The sequence below is a fragment of the Helianthus annuus genome, chromosome 11 (genome assembly GCF_002127325.2).
Source record: "Helianthus annuus cultivar XRQ/B chromosome 11, HanXRQr2.0-SUNRISE, whole genome shotgun sequence".
Classification (NCBI taxonomy): Eukaryota; Viridiplantae; Streptophyta; class Magnoliopsida; order Asterales; family Asteraceae; genus Helianthus; species Helianthus annuus.
The window spans coordinates 6,075,399-6,097,956 of record NC_035443.2 but is presented as its reverse complement, the minus strand read 5'-3'; the positions used below and the strand labels follow the sequence as shown (position 1 = coordinate 6,097,956).

The window sequence follows — 22,558 nt, the reverse complement described above, 5'->3', positions numbered from 1 at the left end:
TCTACCTGCTATATCCTTATGTAATTTGCCCTGGTGATTAAAATGAAAAAATACAAAGAACAAGATCACACCCCGTATTTTGTATTTCTACGTTTTTATTTGTTCTTTTTCTTCGGTGTTTTCTAGCTTCTGGTTTTTCTGGTGGAATTAAAATCTCTTACAATTGACTGTTAGGGGTATCGGATCAGAGTAGGCTCGAGCGGAAGCGGAACAAACACACACACACACTAGCAGAAAATAAAGAACACGAGAATTTACGTGGTTCGGTCAAGGTGACCTACGTCCACGGGTTGCAACTTGGGTTTTACTTTTATTAGATGCTCACAACTGTTTTCAGAATGACACAGATTACAATTACATCAGAGGTATTTATAGAACAAGATTAGGGTTTCCTACTTGGTCAACAAGTTAACTAAGTGGGCCTAATAACTAGGGCCGGCTAACCCTAACTAGGGCAGGCTAACCCTAATTAGAGCTGGCTAACCTAAAGCCTACGAACCCAACAATCTCCCACTCGGAGGCTTTGCATAGTCCACAAAGTGCATCCAAGAAACCCATCACCAGTAACTTCAGTAATCTTTACGTTCAAGTCTTCTCAGCCTCCAGTTCCAAGAACAAGCTAAGACTTCAGTCACATCCAAACCACCTAGTTGCAACCACACCTCTCATCAAGTAACTGAGAGACCAGTTGAAGCCCCCACAAGCTCCAACCCAACAGTCTTATCAGACCCATTCTTTATCTCAACCGGCTTGCACGATCCACCAGCTCCAGAGATACACCGAGAATTAATACCACTCTCCACATTTTGCAAACTATTTCCAGAAGAGCTTTTTTCTTCAGTCGGAATCTTCGTCTTCAAAACCCAACGGTTCTTTGTGATTGTACCCGGAACACGACCCATGCTCCCACTATCACCAAATCCCCTGACGGGCTTAAACTTAGACCCCCGACCACATTCAACTGACATCCCCAAAGCACCAGGATTCAAGTTCGCAAATTGAACCCTCTTCCGCTTACTAGATTTAGTGAACCAGACTTTATGTTGTACAGGGACGGCTACTCCCTCAACAGGTATCTCAACTAGATACAACGATCCTCGTCTCCTCCCACAGGCAACAATAAGATTTCCATCAATCACCTTCCACTTCCCACCACCAAACTTAACATCTAGTCCCTGTTTATCCAGTTGACTAACAGAAATAAGTTTCTTCGTTAAACCTGGAATAACCCTGACGTTCTTTAAGTTCCATGTAGTGCCCAGTGGAGTCTTCAGATTGACATCTCCCATACCCGTAACATTAAGAACATGACCGTTAGCTAATCGTACCTTTCCAAAGTCTCCTTTTTTCAGATTCACCATCGTCTCCCCGCTGTGCATGGCGTGAAACGAAGAACCAGAACAAGAATCTATAGACTCTTCACAGCAAACTAGTACGTCACCGTCAGATTCATCTGACACAACGCTGATTAAATGCTGCTTACCATCCTCTTTCTTAGGATCAGGACACTCGTTTTTAACATGCCCCTTTTCACCACAGTTCCAACACCTCACATTCTTCCCAGCTTTAGACAAGCTTTTCCGACTACTCCCACTGCTTCTGTTTTTACCTCTTCCCTTGCTAACACTGAGCATACTAGAAGTAGATCCTCCACTAGTGTTCCTCCGGTGAACGTCTTCACCCAAAACACTATCCCGGACCCGATCAAACTTCAAATTTCCAGTTCCAGCAGTTTCAGTGACCGTTGTCACAAATCCTGACCAACTATCAGGTAAGGAAGATAACAAAACCACAACCTGAGTGTCATCATCCAACTTCATGCCCACAGTTGCTAACTTGGACAAAATTGAATTGACTTCGTTAATGTGATCAGCAACTGAACTGTCTTCGTTCATTCTCATATTAAACAGTTCCCTCATCAAGAACACCCTATTACCGGCAGACGGCTTCTCATACATATTTGACAGAGCTTCTAACATATCACGAGCAGTTGTTTCTTTCATGATATTAAATGCAACGCTCCTCGTCAAAGCCAATGTAATTTTACCTCTTGCCTTTTTGTCCTTTGAGTTCCAAATTGCCTCGGCAGCTTATCCATTCCAACAGGTTTTTCTTCCAGTACCAAATCGCATTCACCAAGCAACGCCTCTATTTGCATTCTCCACCAAGCAAAATCAGTACCGTTGAACTTCTCGATTCGGAACTTCCCGTCTTCAGCCATAGCAAACGAGAAAAACCAGAAAAAACCACAAGGAACCAAGCAACCGAAACCCGAGCAACTTTCAATAAACCAGAAACCCAAAGTACCCGAACCAGCGACTTCTCTTGCAAACCCGAGCGTAAAATCAGCGAATAACCAGGGTTCAAGAACCGAAACCCTAATCGCCAAACACCCTAAAACCACCAGATCTGCAATAGCAAACCCTGCGGCGCAAACCCTAGACCTTACGAGCCGTAACCAGAGAATAGGTACGGGCCGTAAACAAGTCAGCGGCGACGGCAGCAACAGCAGATCAAGATCTCTCGTCCAGCTCTCTCCTTCTCCTGCGATAACCGTGTATTTTACTGAACCTTTGGCTCTGATACCACTTGTTAGGGGTATCGGATCAGAGTAGGCTCGAGCGGAAGCGGAACAAACACACACACACTAGCAGAAAATAAAGAACACGAGAATTTACGTGGTTCGGTCAAGGTGACCTACGTCCACGGGTGGCAACTATGGTTTTACTTTTATTAGATGCTCACAACTGTTTTCAGAATGACACAGATTACAATTACATCATAGGTATTTATAGAACAAGATTAGGGTTTCCTATTCGGTCAACAAGTTAACTAAGTGGGCCTAATAACTAGGGCCGGCTAACCCTAACTAGGGCAGGCTAACCCTAATTAGGTCCGACTAACCTAAAGCCTACGAACCCAACATTGACGTCTTTATTATACCAAACATATGTTTATTAATATGAAAATGGTAAAATTGTTAACTATATGTAACCTAACAGAAAAATAAAGTTGCCTGTTTACTCAATTTTCCTTTGAGTTAAATGCCATTTTAGTCCCTGTAGTTTGGGTTATTTTGTTAGTTTAGTCCAAAGGTTTGAAACGTTGTCATTTTAGTTCAAATAGTTTTAAACGTCGACATTTTAGTCCACTGTGTTAACTTCACCCCTTTATTTTGTTAACTAGAATGGCATTTCGGTCATTTTAAATGTAATTCTGTTAACTAAAAGAGCAATCCGACCATATAAAATGATTGAATTACCCTTCTGGCTAACATAAAAAATGGACGGAGTTAACTCAATGGACTAAAATGGCAAAACTTGAAACTATTTAAACTAAAATGACAACGTTTTAAAACTTTAAACTAAATGGATAAAATAACCCAAACCACAAATACTAAAATAAGATCTAACTCTTTTCATTTTAGGTGTAACTTCAAGAAAACAATCTCTATACCTAATAAAACAACTAGGTTTTGACACTTGGCATCATTTCACTCCACCTAGACACTTGTCAAAATCTCCTTTCATACACTTACGTGTTGACCATACATTGCTCCACGTATACCACTAATTGTGAACCCGGTTTTGGGGTATACTTTTGAACAAACCCTAAAACTTCATTCAGCGCCGCTTCCATTTTTTCTTCTTTCTTCTCTCCTTCTTCCCTCGCTCAAGCCTTCTTCTTCTCAATCAGTCATACATGTTTGCTGTTCTAATCCACGATATTAGCAGGTATGGAAATTATTGTTCATTGTTTATATCTTTTAGCATTTTATGGCTTTGATTTTGTTTCCTTTCGATTTTAGATCTTAACCCCCTTTTGAAGAAACCCTAAAAGTTCACCTCCGCCGCTACCCTTCGTTGTTCTTTCCTCTCCAGTCGCTCAACTATTCTTCTTCTCCATCACTCCGATATGATTCCGGATCATTACGATGTTATTAACAGGTATGGTTTTAAAAATTTTTTGTCAATTGTTACACATTTTTTTCAGTTTCTTGAGTTGATTTTGTTACTGATGGTACTAGATCTGTTCCCCTTGTATTTGATATTAGGGTTTTTTCTTTTAGCAGTTTATGTGTTTGATTATGTTTTGTTTCGATTGTAGATCTGAACCCCATTTTGAAGAAACCCTAAATGTTCCCCCCCGCCGCTACCCTTTGTTCTTCTTTCCTCTCCAATCGGTCTACTATTCTTCTTCTCCATCACTCCGTTATGCTTCCGGATCTTAAGGATTTTATTAACAGGTATGGTTTTATTCATTTTTTGTTAATTGTTACTCTCTTTTTTCAGTTTCTTGTGTTGATTTTCTTACTGATGGTACTAGATCTGTTCCCCTTGTATTTCAGATTAGGGTTTTTTATTCCATTGGTCATGTCGGTCACTCATCCATTGTTGGAGATCTTAACCACGCCTTTCAAATGTATTTGGTTCCTCCTTATTTGTTAATTCTTCTCCATTTTTGTACTTATTTAACCTGGTATTCTTACTTACTATTGTAGATCTGAATCATCCGTTGTTCATATTATTGTTTCTTCGAGTTATTTGCCACCTTTTCTGACTCAGGTTTGATTATCCCTCCAAATTATTATGTATTTTTAAAACTTTGTTGAATATTAAAACACCGTGTTTAAGATGTTATGTTTTCGTTATGTTTTTGATCACTGTTTTTGATTCTAGCCGTTTTGTTGATTTGATTTTGTTAGTGATTATTTTATATCTGAACCACGTGTATTAAAAGTTAGGGTTAATTCATCTTATAATTTAAGTGTTTGTTTATTTGATTTTGTTTTGTTATGTTTTTGATCCTGATTTTTTGTTATCGCGTGTGTTGAAATGTTTAATTTCATGATGATGATTTTTTAAATACATTTTTACCCTAAAGCTTATTTAGTTTATGTTCTGTTATGATAATGATGTTGATGATGATAATGATGTTGATAATGATTTTAGTTTATGTTCATGTGTATTTTAGGACCAACAAACTGTTTTATCCGTATCTATGATTTGTGATTAAATTTTGTTACTCTAATCCTGTTTATCAACCGAACGTGTGTATTTCAATGTATAATTTTATGATGATGATGTTTTAAATACACTTTAACCCTAAACCAATTTCTGTATTTATTTTGATTATTTTGTTGATGATTATATGAATCCGCTGTTTATTTAACCCTAAACCAATTTCTGTATTTCTTCGAGTTATTTGCCACCTTTTCTGACTCAGGTTTGATTATCCCTCCAAATTATTATGTTTTTTTAAAACTTTGTTGAATATTAAAACACCGTGTTTAAGATGTTATGTTTTCGTTATGTTTTTGATCACTGTTTTTGATTCTAGCCGTTTGTTGATTTTATTTTGTTAGTGATTATTTTATATCTGAACCACGTGTATTAAAAGTTAGGGTTAATTCATCTTATAATTTAAGTGTTTGTTTATTTGATTTTGTTTTGTTATGTTTTTGATCCTGATTTTTTGTTATCGCGTGTGTTGTAATGTTTAATTTCATGATGATGATTTTTTAAATACATTTTTACCCTAAAGCTTATTTAGTTTATGTTCTGTTATGATAATGATGTTGATGATGATAATGATGTTGATAATGATTTTAGTTTATGTTCATGTGTATTTTAGGACCAACAAACTGTTTTATCCGTATCTATGATTTGTGATTAAATTTTGTTACTCTAATCCTGTTTATCAACCGAACGTGTGTATTTCAATGTATAATTTTATGATGATGATGTTTTAAATACACTTTAACCCTAAACCAATTTCTGTATTTATTTTGATTATTTTGTTGATGATTATATGAATCCGCTGTTTATACTTTTGTGACTACGCTGTATTCGGTTCCTCCTTTTTTTTTTTTCTTCTCCATTTCCGTACTTTGTTAACCTGGTATTCTGACTTACTATTGTAGATCTGAACCATCCGTTCATCATATTAGTGTTCTGACTTACTATTTTGATTATTTTTGATGATGATTATATGAATCCGCTGTTTATACATTTTATCCCTAAAGCTTATTTATTTTATGTTCTGTTATTATGATGATGTTGATGATGATATGATTTGGTGTTTGTATCATTTTATTTGAAATACTAGCCTATATCCCGTGTGCCACACGGATTTGGCTCTGAAATATTGTTTAAAACCTCCTTTCCATTGTATGCCACATAAATTATGTTGCTACGTGTATTTTATGACCAACAAAATGTTTTATCCGTATCTATGATTTGTTATTAAATTATGTTACTCTAATCCTGTTTATGATTTTTCGCGTGTATTTCAATGTATAATTTAATGATGATGATTTTTTAAATACACTTTAACCCTAAACGTTTTTTTGTTTTTTTTTTATTATGTTGAGGATGATTATATGAATCCGCTGTTTTTACTTTTGTGACTCCGCTGTTTTTACTTTTGACTTATCCATTAGTGTTGTCTAACTCTTTTGTTAACAAATACACCTAAAGAAAGATGTTGTTTTATTTTGTAACCAAACTTTGGTTGTTGCTTATCATCAACAGATCCACTTAAGGTAAATACTTGTACATGTATCCGTCAATTATCATTTATCTGTATTCATGTTTATTTGTCGTTTTAAAATTATAATCCACTATTTTATTTTTATTTTTCCAGATGGTATAATTGCGGTTTAAAATAAATCCATAACTTCTCCTTTTTTACCGTTTAGATGATACGCCTAAACATTTAATAAGAATTAACCCTCTGTTGAAGAACAACCACTGACAGACCTCTGCTGGAAAGATCGATGTGTCGGTGATGTTGTCAAGGAGTGTCATTAGATGCTTAGTGATAGCATTTTCTTATTCTCCTTGACAATGTCACCGACCCCTCATAACACTTCCATCAAAAATCTGTCACTGGTTGCTTCTTCAACAGAGGATTGTTTTTTGTTACGTGCAAATGTATCAGAATTACCTTTACTTTTAGTTGACCTTACCCATCTTTGTTCCACTTATCACCATTCAAAAAAACCTTTTCCTTTTAATTTTTACTTTCAGAAATACCTTTTCCTTTTAAATCCTTTTTTAAAGTAAATAAAAATGTTCAAGGACCTTTCCTCAATTCACTTTGATTTCTACTCACTACCATTTCTTTTTAAACCTTTAAAATAGCGTAAATATGTATTTTTTTTACAAAGTTATATAATTTATTAAGTTTCATTATCTGTTATCGTTGTATATGTACTCACCAATTCATCACAAAGTCATTTTAATAACGGTAAAGTTTCATTGTTTAAATATATACTTACATTATTTCTTTTTTTTTTAAAGTTAATAAAAAATTTCATTGATGTTTCATAAATACACTTTGTTTTCTACTCATAACCATAGTTTTTTAATCACTTTAAAGACCATAAACCTGTTTTATTTTTACAAAGATAATTAATTTAAACCTATACAACAGTAGTCCTTAAGAATAGTAAAAGATATTTTGTATACATATTTATTTAACAGGTTTTAAGAATAAGTATTAACTTTAAAAACTGTACATTCCCAATTCATATTCATACTGCCTATTAAGTTCCATAACAGACTTTATTTATATAAACACAGTAATACAAACAAAAACTAAACCTGTTTTATTTTTACAAAAATTTCATTGATGTTTCATAAATACACTTTGTTTTCTACTCATAACCATAGTTTTTTAATCACTTTAAAGACCATAAACCTGTTTTATTTTTACAAAGATAATTAATTTAAACCTATACAACAGTAGTCCTTAAGAATAGTAAAAGATATTTTGTATACATATTTATTTAACAGGTTTTAAGAATAAGTATTAACTTTAAAAACTGTACATTCCCAATTCATATTCATACTGCCTATTAAGTTCCATAACAGACTTTATTTATATAAACACAGTAATACAAACAAAAATGAAAGCCTAAAATGGGTCTGAATTATTTGTTTCTTTTAAATTTTGACCTTCAACGGTTCATTAACAGGAAAAACTCAACATATACCACTGATATTTATACAGCCTCTTAAGGCCGTTATCAGACCCTCCTTTTAAAAACTGACTAATAAAAACAAATCTGAAAGCCTAAAATGGTTCTGAACATTTTGTTTGATTAAAAATATCACTTTCAACGTTTCATTGTTTCCTATTTTGAGGTTTTCTAAGCTTTAACCTTTTTGTCGGTCAACTATCAGGACAAAAACACAATTTCAAAGTTTTTCACCTTTTAGTTAATCTTCTACCTATCCAAGAAAGTTGACTAATTCTGATTACTTTCATATACCTTATATAGTTTTGTTATTTTCTTCCAACCCTCACTATTTATATCCACTACCCCTTCCTCCTTTTTCACCAACTTCACTTCTCCTTCTTCCCTTTCATCTTGAAGCAACTTACTGAAGTAATGGAGCTCGGGTACGAAATTGAAATTTTATACATATTCTGTTTCATATTGTATTTTATACGTAGTAATATTAACGCAAATTTCTTTGATATAGTAACATCACTTATTTGAAGGATTTGGATTTGGCTCGCCGTGATTACACTGTGAAGGTTCGTGTACTCCGTTTATGGAAGCAACCGATGTATAACAATCCAGAGCAGTTTTACTCAATCGAAATGATCGTTGTTGATGAAGAGGTATATATTTCTCATATGAAGTAGATTTTTTATAAATAACGAAAAAATTTAAAACTTTAACTTATCCGTTTAAGTTTAAGTTTTATCCAGTGATTAATTATTTCAGTTAGTTTGTTAAAGTGCTATCAAGAAGTGGTTATTGAAATTAAGTGAAAAATTTAAAAAAAAACTAACTTATAACGTTTTCAGGCAGTTACACAGTCAGTTAGTTAAAATTTATGTTATCTAATTACTTATCCCTTTAATTTAAAGTTTTATCCTTCTGCTTATGAAGATCTCACTTTAACATGTAAAAATGTAGTTTCATGTTTCTGTTCTATGTCATCTTCTAAAAGTATTTATATTATTCGTGAATATTTTCCTTATTATTTTTCATTTTCATTTTTTATTTGACAGGGAACCACCATGCAAGGCAATGTTCTCCGAAGATGGTTTCCGAGATTTGAACAAGTTTTCAATGAATCAGGTATATTCTTATAACCTTTTAAAGTATTTTAATTAATATTTAATGTAACAAGTTGCCTGTTTAAGTGTTTCATATTAACTTATTTACAACTCCGTTATTTACAGAAAAATGTTAATTTTTACAGCTTCGTTGGTGGTTTATGTGTTTTGTTTTAAATTATTTTTAGTCACTTGTCATTAATTTAGTAGTTATAATATCATGTTACCCCTAGATATTTATGATTAGTTTCAGATTTTGAATCGTCAAGTTTTCATCATATTCTCATTTAAGTCCCGCACATGTTTCAATTTCATACATTAGAAATTATTTGTATACTATCAAATTCCGTATCCATAAATTTATTTAAAAGATGTTATTTACATCCACATAGTTTAGAACTAAATGGTAGTTATAAATTAATGTCTATTAAAAAACGTATTATCAATTGTATTATCATATTATCCCTAATAAGTATTGAGTAGTTTGTAATGGAACAACCACAACTTTTGACCACATTTTCATTGAAGTACCTTATATGCTTATATTATAAACATCCTATAATATTTGTATACTTACATTTACCTTATCCTTAAATTTATTAAAAAATAATTTGGTGACATCCACATATTGTAGAAGTAAAAGGTACCTATAACTTACTTATATGCAATAAGTTATAACATGTATAAATAAGCAAATGCGTAATAAATTTTTACATTGTTTGTATTTTATATTTTTAATTATATATTATCATCTTCAATTGTAAATTTAGTATATTAAGTTATTGATTAATTTATAAGATTTATGTTTTACATACCAACTTTTTTACAAGTACATTACATGTTAACTTTTTATATTTAATTTAATTCATTTATGTTTATAATTCAAATTTTCATACAGATTGCTATTTCATTGTCAAACCGACTATTGGTTTAAATGAGTCCAAGTACAAGTATGTGGACAACAAAAACAAGCTGGGAATCTACTGTGATACCGATGTGTATCCATGTAAGGATTTCAATGGTCCCCTGTATGGGTTCTCATTCACATCCTTTAAGGATATCATTGACAAAACTGTTCCAGAAAACAAATCTATAGGTGACTAAAAACCTCATACATGTTTTTTAGTTATGTTTTTATATACTGTATATTTTTTTCACATTTAACCGATTTCCATTTTCTAGATGTTATTGGTTTTGTTGCTGATGTTAAAGACCTTAAGAAGTTTAAGACAGCAAGGGGTAAAGACACCAAGAAACTGAATGTCATCATTCAAGATCTAGAGTATGTGTTTTTATTCTTATTCAATGTATTGATTATAAATTCCTAATTTAAATTTTTTTACCCATTTACTTTAACTCTGATTTTTGGATATTTTATTTCAAGGATGGAATCAATATACCTGTCTTTGTGGGATTCTTATGCTGATCGGATTTTAGAGCAATGGGAAAACAGAGAACAACATGGTGTTATTGTTGTCATTCTGCAGTTTGGTACACTGAAGTACTTTGGTCGTTTTGGTTATGTTAACAGCTGTTTCAATGTTTCCAAGCTTTTCATAAATTCTGATGTTGATGAAATGACTGCTTTTCGTAACAGGTGAATCCTTTCAATGAATGCAAACCGATAATTAATTTATTAAATTTTTTCCTTAATATATTAGAGTTACATAAATATTAATCTAATATAATTATTTGTAACAGTCTTATTGCAAACTCTGCGGCTTCGTCATGTTCGAGTCAATCTTCTCGGCTTTCTGGAATTTTTTTATCATTGTATGATGAGTATGTTGTTAGATCTGAATTCAACAACATAGCTGAAGTAAATCTCAATCAGGTATTACAATTGACTATGTTTTTTTATTAACATTATTTCTGTCATTATCACTAAACTACATTTTTTATAGGCCAAGTCTGTTGTTGTGGTTGGTACTGTTCAAATGATATCTGAAGATTTGCCTTGGTATTACTTTGCTTGTAAAACTTGTAACAAGAAGGTTTTCCCAAAAGTTACTAATGATACACCTACGGTTGGTGTCTTGGTTGATGAAGAAGAGGTTTATGAGTGCAAAACGAAAACTTGCAAGGACACTGTGATTCAATATACTAAAAGGTGTAAATAATTTTAAAATGTTTGAAATTTATGTTTTCTCTTAGGTGTGTATATTTCATTGCTAACATTTTGACACTTTGTGATTTAGGCTTAAAATTCCATTGACTGTTCAAGATTCCAGTGGAACTGTGTCATTGACATTGTTTGACAGAGATGCTTGCCGAATTCTAAATACAACTGCAGCTAACTTAATTGAGAAACACATTGCTGTAAGTTTCCATTTAATAAATTTTCGAATTTTAAATTTTTTCCCCGGTAATATGTCAATAATATTTTTGTATATATAATACAGGGTGGTGATAAGGGTCTGTATCCTGACGAGTTTGAAGCTCTTTTAGGGAAAAAATTTGCATTCAAGATTGATATCAGTGAGTTCAACATTGAACACAACTTTTGGTTTTTTGGTGTTTCTAAATTGACTGACGATGAGGATATCATATTTGAGCTTGAGAAGAAAGCAAACAACATTGAGGTAAAATTAAGTTTAAGTACTTAATTTCCGGTTCATTTAGTATATAAACATATTTTACATACTCAATTTATGGCGAACATTGTAGGTGGAAACTACTGCTTCTTTGAACAACAGGTTCACTGATATGGAATCAGAAGATACTGTTAACCTGAATGTATGCATTGTGTACTCTATAAAGTTACTCATTATTATACTTTATCTTCAATTATATGTTTGTGAATTATTTTAGTTGTTTGATATTAGAATTGAACAATTCCAAAAATGCAGGATGATAACTGCACTGATGTTATTATGGGAGTCACTGTTGGTACCAAATCAAATGAAGACTTCAAATCGAAGGTATGAAAAGTTTTATTAAATACTTAAAAATTTTAGTTAAATCTTCAAATTATTTTTTTGACACCAATTTTGTTTATCATTTTTAGGTTCCTTCTGAGTCCATGGATGATAATGTCATCACCCCTTTGACCAAAAATTTGGAGGACACTGCCATGGCAAGTAAGCCTATTGGTGAGCCTGCGATTTTTAAGAGGAAAACCAAAAAACCTGCTTTCAAGAAAAACTTGGTTGAGAGTTATGATGTTGATGAAAATGGAGAAATGTCAACCACCAAACCAGTTAAACCTGGAAAACCAACTCTCCTAATTCCAAAAATTGAAAAATGAAGGCTTTACAGTCTTTATGTTCTAAGTGTTGGTTTCCTATGTTATTTTAATGTGTTTTAAGTTATGTTTATCGTTTAAGAACTACTTCAAAAGCTTTGGATCATTCAAGCTTTTATGTTTAAGAAGTTTAATATCGTTTTGTTGTACTGAATGCTTCTAGACAATATTTAAAAGCAAGTATTATGTTTGGTTTTTAATGTATTAATGTTTTGTTACATTTTTCATTTTATTTTTGACACTATTATATTTGATGTGGTTGTAATGTAAATATACCTAGATAACATTGATAAATTTTTCAACTATGCTCCTTTATGAACTACTTTTTGGAGAATATATATTATCATCTTTAGTTTATAGTACTTACAGAAAAACGTCAAATGTTTTGTAAATATCGACACTCACATATAATACATGATAAACGATATTTTTAATTCAAAACAGAAATTTGTTTTTATATACTGCGATTGTACTACATAATTTATCAAAATACATAATTTTCAAAAGTTTATACCCTTTAAACATTTAAATTCTTTACTGTCCAAATACTCCACATCTTATTATGTAATTTTACAACTCCACATTTTAAATTAATAATTTTTTAAATACTTCTCTAAATATGGCTTAAATTTAAGTCTATTTAAATTACTTAATTCCTTAGTTATACCATATATTATTATCCTCAGATCAAAACGATGGATTTTTTGAAGCAAAGGTTATGCGACAAAAAAGGAAATTACATCTGGCAGCTAAAAAAACGAAGCGTTGTGATTTGGCTTCCACAGGGAAAGGTCATGTTTTCATTAGTTTCTCCTATTTGTGATAAATATATGCCATTGAATATTAATTTATTCCCACTTATAAAACAATAATTTGAAATTAATGATAGTTTTTTTTATTTATTCAGGCTTTCAAACGCGAAGTCCGTTATCTAACATTACAAATGGTATGTATTTAGTTTATTTATATTTCACCAATTTGATTATTGTTTAAATAGGTGTATTCATTGTAGATTTTAAGGAAAGAATACTTATGAGAAAAGAAGAGATCGATAAAAGGAATTCCCACCAAAAGTGTAAAGGTAATTTTTCATTTTACCATTAATTAGTTAAGAATAAGCTTTTTTGTAAACTTAATTTTCATTACTCACATAGTATTTAATTTATAAATTCGATTTTTTGGAAATATTATGAGTACAGTATTATTACACTACTAAATCTTTGTTTTCATAAAGCAGGTTTGCAAAATGTCCAAGTTAGTTCTGACCAATCACCAACTAACATAAATGTCTATTATGGGAAGGAAGTCGTCAATAGTTATCAATCAATTCCAAACACACATACCACTGACACTGCTTCAAATATCTATTATACACCATTGCTATCAGATGTTACAAATGGTACCTATTTATTTATAAGCAGTTATGTAAAAAGTACATATTTTCCTTTTGTTTTTTTCTTTGTTATCCACTTTTTTTTGTTTCACAGCTTCACTCCCCGATAATGATTATACTCGCTCGAAGTTTAATCGGCGCATCCGTAAAGAATATCTAGATAGGAGAAAAAAAGGCTTGAATTTTACCTCACCAAACATTCCAATTTCAACTACACAAACTTGTCTCACATATTGTCAAAGTATGGTGGTATTCTCATTATCTAATTACAAGATAGTAATTCAAATTATTATTAATACTTGTCATATTTTTTGCAGGTACTTCTTCTTCAGATATGCAATTTAGTTTTAACAATTCACCAATTAATAGAACTGTCCCTTATGTGAAGGAAGTTGTTATTCCTTATCAATCAAATGCAAATCAACATACCATTGTTCATTCTTCCAATATCTATTTTACACCTATGCTATCAGATATTACTAATGGTATATAAATTTTTAAATTTAATATTTTAAATTTAAAAAAAATGTACATTAATCCATTAACTTTTTCTCTTTGTATACAACATTTTTTTTTTTTCAGCTTCAATCACCACTGATGATTATAGTAGCCCAAAGTTTTGTCGGAGCATCAGGAAACAATATCGTGATAGGCAAAAACAAGCAATTAAATCTCCATCAGTAAAATTTCCAAGGTCAACTACACAAGCATCTATCAAATTACCACAAAGTATGTTATTTACTTATTTATAATTTAAAAATGTAAATTCAAATTATTATTAGTAGTTAACATATTTATATATATTGAAAATTGTTAATTCCGAATTCCTTTTTTAGGTACTTATACGTCAAAGAAGAATATTCAATTATCTTCGTTGAACAATTCTCTAGAAAAACTCCATTTTTCCGGAGAATTTATAACGAATATATTTTGTGGCATATCAAAAGGTATTATTCCACTTTTAAATATTTTTCAATTTAACAATACCATTTTATAATTGTATAATAACAAAATTAAACTTTTCCATTAACAGATTACTTGGATCATGGTGATCAGAGTCATATATGTGAAACATGTCATGCAAAATTATGGAAAGATGAAGTCTTAAGAAGTTATCAAAGAAAGACTAAATCAAGTTTTTCTCTATGTTGTGGTTACAGCAAAGTCAAACTTCCCGATTTCAAGCCCCCGCCCTCTGATTATAAAAGTCTTTATACTTCTTCTGACTCTAAAAGCATTCATTTTTTGAAAAACATTCGTCGTTACAACTCAATGTTTTCTTTTACTTCCATGGGTGGAAAAGTAGACAACTCCATTAACAATGGTAATTCTCCTTATGTATTCAGACTTAGTGGTGAGAATTATCATAGTATTGGAAGTCTTTTACCAACGAATGGATCCAAGCCTAAGTTTTCTCAGTTATATATATATGATACTGAGAATGAGGTTGCAAACAGACAATTTGTTTTAGGGTATGTTTTTTATTTAATATTACTATATTTCATATTTCCTAAATTTTTTTTTATCAATCCTTAATTAATTTAGATATTTTTTTTGTAATTAGGGAAAGCCGAAAACATTCCAGCTCAAGTAGTGAATTTTTGGATTTTGAAATTATTTCAGAATTGAAGGCAATGTTAGATTCTCACAATCAGTTGGTTAAGTCTTACAGAATGGCGAGAGATTGTTTTCAAAGAAATCCTTGTGAGAATCTTAAGATTCGCCTTATTGCAAAAAGGAATAAAGATGGTAGGACATATAACTTGCCAACTGCTTCTGAAGTTGCTGCTTTAATAGTTGGAGATATTGACACTTTGTTTGAACCGAGAGATATTATTGTGAAGAGTAAACAAGGTTATCTAGAGCGAATTAGTGAACTACATCCTTCTTATTTAGCTCTTCAATATCCCCTACTTTTTGTTTACGGTGATGATGGTTATAGAATTGATATCCTTCATCGTGATGTTTCTACTTCAAGCAGCAGTGATGTTTCTACTTCAAGCACCAGTAAAAGACATACGTGCACAATGAGAGAATACTTTTGCTACAGAATCCAAGATTGATCTAATACGTTTTCTTTGGTTCTAAATTCCAGAAGGCTTTTTCAACAATTTTTGGTCGATGCGTATACTATGATTGAAAGCGAAAGGCTCTTATACATACGTACTCAACAAAAGAAATTAAGATGCGAGACTTTTGAGAATTTATGTTCTGTTAAAGAACAAGGCAAAAGTGATGTCTCTAAAATCGGTCAGCGTGTTATATTACCTTCGTCTTTTACTGGTAGTGCACGGTACATGTTTCAAAATTATTTAGATGCCATGTCCCTTTGTAAATGGTATGGTTATCCTGATTTTTTCATAACAATCACATGTAACCCAAAATGGCCTGAAGTGAAGAGGTTTCATAAGGACACGAATCTTAACCCGGAAGATAGGCCTGATATTTTATGTAGGTTATTTAAAATCAAGTTGGATTCCATCATTAAAGACTTAAGGGATAATACAATTCTTGGAAAGCTTCAAGCAGGTATTTTAATTATTTTTGTTTTTGTCTTCAAAGTTTTCTACATTAATTTCCAAATTTATAATAAATACACTTTAGACTATGTTATATATGCTTATTTAGTTAGTAAACGGTAGGAAACATTAAAAAGTAAATATAATACACAAATTTAAATTTCTTTATTTGTTATTTTTAGTTGTATATACGGTGGAGTTTCAAAAGCGCGGCTTGCCTCATGCTCATTTGTGCTTATTTATGCATGCCGACCACAAACTTCCAACCGTTGATTATATCGATCCATTCATTTCTGCCGAAATACCTGACAAAGACAAAGAACCAGAGTTATATTTTCTTGTAAGTGAGTTCATGATTCATGGTCCTTGTGGTGTTGAAAAAATGAATTGTCCCTGCATGATTGACGGAAAGTGTTCCAAAAATTTTCCAAAAAAATTTCGTGAATCTACATGCATAGATGGTGATGGTTTTCCCGTTTACAGAAGACGTAACAACGGTGTTTTTATTGAGAAGTCAGATGTCAAGTTAGATAACCGCAGTGTTGTGCCATACAATAAAATTCTTTTACAAAGATATCAAGCACACATCAATGTTGAGTGGTGCAATCAGGCCGGATCAATAAAATATTTGTTTAAATATATAAATAAAGGTCATGATAGGGCATCAATTTGTTTTGTACCAAGTAAAGAAGCAAATGATCAAGAAAAGACGGTTGATGAAATCAAAGACTACTATAGTTGTCGATACATATCTGCTTGTGAAGCGTCTTGGCGGATTTTTTCTTATGATATACATTATAGGAATCCTTCTGTCATTAGGCTTCCTTTTCATCTTCCCGGACAACAACATGTTATCTATGAAGAATTTGAAGAAATAGAAGATGTGTTAGATAAACCGTCAGTGAATGCTTCCATGTTTTTACAGTGGTTTGTTTGTAATGAAAAATACCCTGCCGCACGTCAACTTACTTATGTCGAATTCCCAACAAAATTTGTATGGAAGATCAACAAACGTAAGTGGAAACCAAGGAAAAGAGGTTTTTCAATTGGCAGAATTCATTCGGTTTCTCCTTCAGTCGGTGAAGCTTATTATTTGAGGATTTTGTTGAACAAGGTGAAAGGTCCAAGAAATTTTGAGGATATCAGAACCGTAAATGATGTTGAGTATCCTACTTTTAGAGATGCATGTTATGCATATGGCCTTTTGGATGATGACAATGAATATGTTGAAGCAATTATAGAAGCAAGTTTCACCGGATCGGGTTATTATTTAAGAAGTTTGTTCTGTACAATGTTAATGTCCGAGAGTATGTCTAGACCGGAATTTGTGTGGGAAAAAACTTTCACCTACTTATCAGATGACATTCTCTACAAGCAACGTCGTATTTTAAAACATCCAGGTATTTTCCATTATAATAGAATTTATCTAAATGTTTAACTTAATGTAATATAAAATTTTGACTTTACTTTCATTATTTGACAGGTTTGGTACTTAACGAAGATCAAATTAAGAACCTAACATTGTTTGAGATCCAAAAGTTTTTACTTCGAAATAATTCCACTCTTAAAAGGTATTCCAGTATGCCTTTTCCTAATAATGATTGTATATCTTCCGCAAACAATCTTTTACTTAGTGAAGAGTTGGCTTATGACACGGAGATATTAGCTGAAGAGTTTCGTAAACTTTTCTCTTCATTAACTCAAGAACAACGGGTTATATATGAAGAAATCATCACAGCGGTGGATAACAACAAAGGAGGGGTTTTTTTTGTTTATGGTTACGGTGGAACAGGAAAAACATATCTTTGGAAGACTTTATGTTCATCTATAAGATCAGAAGGGAAAATTGTTTTAAGTGTTGCTTCCAGTGGAATTGCATCTCTTTTGCTATCAGGAGGGAGGACTGCTCACTCTCGGTTCCACATTCCTATCAATTTAGATGAGGATTCTTTTTGTTTCATTAAGCCAGATAGCGATCTTGCACGTTTATTACAAGAAACATCACTTATTATTTGGGACGAAGCACCAATGGTACATAAACATGGATTTGAAGCTTTGGACAGATCGTTAAAAGACCTTTTTAGATCTGTATCTGGAGCATCATCAGAATTGCCATTTGGTGGGAAAGTTATAGTTTTTGGAGGAGACTTCCGACAAATTCTACCTGTGGTGCCAGGAGGAAGCAGACAACAAATTGTAAATGCTTCTTTAAGTTCTTCTTATATTTGGAGAACTTGCAAAGTCCTAAAATTGACCAAAAATTTGAGGTTGAGTACCTCAAATGATCCATCTGAAATACAAGAAACTACCAAGTTTGCAAACTGGCTTTTGGATATAGGTGAAGGTAATGTCGGTGGTGTGAATGACGGCAATGCAATTTTACAAATACCCGAAGATCTTCTCATCAAACATTCGTCTGATCCCATTGCAGAGTTAATCGAGTTTGTATATCCTTCTCTTCTATATAATTTCAATGAAGCAAATTACTTCCATCAAAGAGCCATTCTAGCTCCAACAAATGACGTTGTTCAAGAAATTAACGATCGTATGCTGTCACTTTTTCCGGGAGTTGAGAAGGAATATTTAAGCTCCGATAGTATATGTCCAACAGAAATGCTTAATGAGAATTTAGATGATGCATTAGTCTCACCGGATATTCTTAATGGAATTAAAGCTTCTGGTTTGCCGAATCATAGGTTAGTATTCAAGGTAGGTGTTCCGGTCATGCTTCTTAGAAATATTGACCAAAAAAGTGGTTTGTGTAACGGAACAAGATTAAAGGTGGTCTCTTTGGGTAAACGTGTTATACAGGTAGAGATTATCTCTGGAAGTCACATTGGCGATCGTCATTATATTCCTAGAATTACGTTGATACCTACAGACAAAAAACTTCACATTAAGTTACAAAGAAGACAATTTCCACTTGCGGTATCTTTTGCAATGACCATAAACAAAAGTCAAGGACAATCACTCTCTAGAGTTGGTTTGTTTTTGAAAAATCCCGTTTTCACACATGGTCAATTGTATGTTGCATTATCAAGAGTTACCCGCCGAGATGGCCTTAAAATTGTTATTCTAGATAGTGATGGAAATCTTTCTGATACAACGTCAAATGTCGTATACAAAGAAGTTTTTAGAAATTTGTAATGTAAATGTAAATATGATTTGTTCAGTAACTGTGAAGTGTACGTGTATGTCGCTTTATGTTTAGTTTAAGTCAAAAACGTTAGTATACTGTATGAATATTATTATTGTTATTTTCATTTATTGCCATTTTTTGAAATGTAATACAATGATAAGTTTAGTAGTCTATATAAAAAATCATATGTAATTTTAATTTAAAGTAACAACAAAAATACCATTACATTGATATCTCTGTAATATATAATTTGTGAAGACGTTAAAGTAAACCTGTATATTTAGAGGCTCATATCCATCCACTATATTTTTTGTTGTGAGTGTGTAACAAAGAGAAATAAATAATAAAAATTGTGTTTTTCTGTTAGATAAAGATATACATTTATAGATGGACGTGATAGGTTTTTTAAAAGCTAAGATAATTTAGATAAAAACAAATTTTTTGATTAAATTATCTAAATGAACACGAAGGCATCAATGTCAATGCTCTTTGATTTTATTTTGATTGTTAAGCTATAAAACCTGAAATTGAATCATAGGTTATTAATTGTAAATATTAAACCCTTGAGTCACACGTCAAATGTGTATTACCATTCAACCTAACACATAATATCAAAAATAGTCAAAGTTATTATACACTAAAATAACAACCAAGCATGCAGTTACCTAACTACCTGTTAACCTTGATTTACATAAAATCCCAACCCAAAATAAACCAAAAGTTGTCAAATTTAGCCCCAAGTTTTTCTAGACCAAGTAGGACTCTAAAGCCCAACAAAAGAAATTAGCATATATATTGTTTATAAAAACCACCACAACTACAAGCAGACTTCCGATTCATGCACGCGATTTTTTGTTCTTAACACCACGCTTCTCCACAACCTTTGTCAGTGTCAAGACCTTGCTTGAGTTGTTGAACTCAAAAAACATTTCGGCTCCCCTTTTGATGTTCCAAGCCTTCAAGTAATTCGACCATCCAACAAATGCATACCGGAACGCTTTGCGGTTTTTTTCCGATCTGGTCATTATAAAGTTGACTTCACCTGTCATGTTTTGAACACTCACTTCTTTAAGATTAGTAGGAGATAAGTCCAACACAGATGTCATTTTTGGTGGTAGTCGCTGAAAAATACAACATATTACAGTCATGATTAAATATATCGTTTTGATAAAAAGTTCAAGAAAGAAACAAAAAAAAATGTACAAAATCTTACAATTCTGTGTTCCGCAATTCTTTTGAAGTTCAAAACCGTTGATTGTGGGTTAAGTATTTGAATTGTCTTCTTGCGCTTTTTCTGAAGATAATTTAATTAAATTGAACATATTCTAGATATATACAATAGACATTATATATTATCAATAAACAAACACGATTGTTCAAAACCGCCTATCCGAATATTTCGGATAGTAAATATCACTATCCAAAACTGTTTTGGAAAGTTTGGACTTCCAAAGTTCGGATATCCGATTTCGTAAACACACACAAATAAAGATGAGACAAATAAAATTACTACTTTGTTGTTAGGATGTTTACAAGTTCCTCCACTAATTTTGAAGACCCCTACACGACACTCTATTATCACTAAAAACAATTTTATCACGAAAGGAAGCGGAAACTATATAATCCTGCAAAGCAATACTATCAGGTATATTGTTATCACACACCTAATTCCTAAGTTATCATCAAATCAAAATGACCAAATTATTATATTATCATGAAGCGAATTACACCTATATTATCACTCAACTAAATGAACAAATGACTATATTATCATGAAACAAAAAAAAAACATGTATTATCACCAAAAAGAAATGAACAAAGCACTATTTTAGCTATTAAGAAAGAACGACTATATTATAACCAAACAAATAGTGGCAATATTTTTAGCTAACAATTTAAACCCAAACCCATTTATTGCAGAAATCATATTGAACGAAAAGCACTAGATAATTAAGATATATGAACTATGTAAATAATAAATATTTCCCAAAAAGTTAAAATTTGTTGTTGTACCAGGTTTGTGGATTTCAAGACTGGAGAACCCGTCATTGGCGCTTCATCAACCTTTTTAATTCGGCTTCGAAGATTTCTTTTTGTCTGTAACAAAAGCAACACAAATAATTTGTAAGTTTTTTTAAAATTTGTTACTATAAAATCTAAACCGTAAATGTCAAAAATTTATCAATTATGTTTTCTACCGTTTCTGTGGATTTCAAGACCAGAGAGGAAGTGCTTGCTCCTGCATCAACTCTTTTAATTCTGCTCCGAAGACTTCGTTTTGTCTGTATGAAAAATAACAAAAATAAGTAACAACTTTTAAATAAACATGTTACTATGAAATATATAAGGATAAGTGAGTTGACCGGTATTCATTTTTTTATTTAAATACCTGAGTTTCATAAACTTTGGACTTCCCTTTAACCTTCACAATAAAAAAAATAAATATGAATATGTAAAAGTTAAATAATGATTGAAATAAACAAAGAATGTTTTGTATTTTCATTGTTTCTTACCAAAACATGATTATGTAAAACTTTAATAATAATTCTAATAAATAAATTTATTAATTTTAAACATATCAAACACTTTTGGAGTTATCTTTGTCTAATAAAGGCTGAATACGTAAAAGTTAAATAATAATTCAATAAAATATATTAGAAATTGTTAAACATATAAAACAATTTCAAAATGAACAAGCTGAATACTTACATGTTTTTGATTTCCTTCCAGATCATCTTCACACACATCAGCCGTCAAGTTTTGTTCAACTATCATATCCTCATCCGCAGTTTTTGAATCTACATCACAAACAACACTTGGTTTGCCTTTGCCTTCAGTTTTTGAATCCCAATTCTCTTTGAACTACAGATCAAAATAAATTTTGGTTTAACATAATAGAAATAATTATTATTTAATAAATAAATGATACATGTAACCAAAATTACCTTCTTCTTAAGGTCTTCCATTTCAAGTAGAGATGAGAAAAATGTATCAAACTTGGAATCGTCTTGATCCTATATAATTAAGAATGAAAAAAAAAAGTGTCAAAATACATCATAAAAATATTTATAAAATCAGTTAATTAATTTACTTATAATATAAAGAATTACATTGAACATATCTTCAAAACCTGCCAAATGAGCGTTTACATCATTACTTTCAACAACAACACCTTCTTCAATGAC

The 22,558-nt window shown here is 31.7% G+C and overlaps 3 protein-coding genes across 3 annotated transcripts; 2 read left to right on the top strand and 1 right to left on the bottom strand.

Annotated features, from left to right (window-relative positions):
• Positions 1-3,915: 3,915 nt before the first annotated feature.
• LOC110926964 (replication protein A 70 kDa DNA-binding subunit B-like) lies at positions 3,916-12,481 on the top strand. Its single transcript, XM_035979776.1, has 17 exons — positions 3,916-3,947; positions 4,108-4,211; positions 4,293-4,422; positions 4,502-4,565; positions 8,288-8,409; positions 8,493-8,634; positions 9,031-9,100; positions 9,977-10,174; positions 10,261-10,360; positions 10,463-10,675; positions 10,780-10,912; positions 10,983-11,188; positions 11,277-11,397; positions 11,481-11,660; positions 11,746-11,814; positions 11,928-11,999; positions 12,086-12,481. The coding sequence occupies exons 1-17, from the start codon at positions 3,916-3,918 to the stop codon at positions 12,323-12,325; spliced, it is 2,196 nt and encodes a 731-aa protein (XP_035835669.1). The 3' UTR covers positions 12,326-12,481.
• Positions 12,482-15,847: 3,366 nt separating this feature from the next.
• LOC118483956 lies at positions 15,848-19,381 on the top strand. Its single transcript, XM_035979775.1, has 3 exons — positions 15,848-16,244; positions 16,417-17,634; positions 17,718-19,381. Exons 1-3 carry the CDS (start codon positions 15,848-15,850, stop codon positions 19,379-19,381), a joined length of 3,279 nt encoding a protein of 1,092 aa, XP_035835668.1.
• Positions 19,382-20,038: 657 nt separating this feature from the next.
• LOC118483955 lies at positions 20,039-21,876 on the bottom strand. Its single transcript, XM_035979774.1, has 5 exons — positions 21,763-21,876; positions 21,572-21,655; positions 21,387-21,470; positions 20,587-20,667; positions 20,039-20,494 (listed from the first exon to the last, which is right to left on the bottom strand). Exons 1-5 carry the CDS (start codon positions 21,874-21,876, stop codon positions 20,210-20,212), a joined length of 648 nt encoding a protein of 215 aa, XP_035835667.1. The 3' UTR covers positions 20,039-20,209.
• Positions 21,877-22,558: the final 682 nt, after the last annotated feature.

What these genes read in the sequence shown, in the direction of transcription:
- LOC110926964 (XM_035979776.1), top strand. Translation starts at nt 3,916, where the DNA reads ATGATTCCGGATCATTACGATGTTATTAACAG. An exon ending in TGCCACCTTTTCTGACTCAG is followed by an intron (nt 4,566 to 8,287) that starts GTTTGATTATCC and finishes TACCTTATATAG; the next exon opens with TTTTGTTATTTTCTTCCAAC. An exon ending in ACTGAAGTAATGGAGCTCGG is followed by an intron (nt 8,410 to 8,492) that starts GTACGAAATTGA and finishes TCTTTGATATAG; the next exon opens with TAACATCACTTATTTGAAGG.
- LOC118483956 (XM_035979775.1), top strand. Translation starts at nt 15,848, where the DNA reads ATGATTGAAAGCGAAAGGCTCTTATACATACGTACTCAACAAAAGAAA. An exon ending in TCTTGGAAAGCTTCAAGCAG is followed by an intron (nt 16,245 to 16,416) that starts GTATTTTAATTA and finishes TGTTATTTTTAG; the next exon opens with TTGTATATACGGTGGAGTTT. An exon ending in TCGTATTTTAAAACATCCAG is followed by an intron (nt 17,635 to 17,717) that starts GTATTTTCCATT and finishes ATTATTTGACAG; the next exon opens with GTTTGGTACTTAACGAAGAT.
- LOC118483955 (XM_035979774.1), bottom strand. Translation starts at nt 21,876, where the DNA reads ATGAAAATACAAAACATTCTTTGTTTATTTCAATCATTATTTAACTTT. An exon ending in TCTTGAAATCCACAGAAACG is followed by an intron (nt 21,471 to 21,571) that starts GTAGAAAACATA and finishes CTTTTGTTACAG; the next exon opens with ACAAAAAGAAATCTTCGAAG. An exon ending in GAATTGCGGAACACAGAATT is followed by an intron (nt 20,495 to 20,586) that starts GTAAGATTTTGT and finishes TGTATTTTTCAG; the next exon opens with CGACTACCACCAAAAATGAC.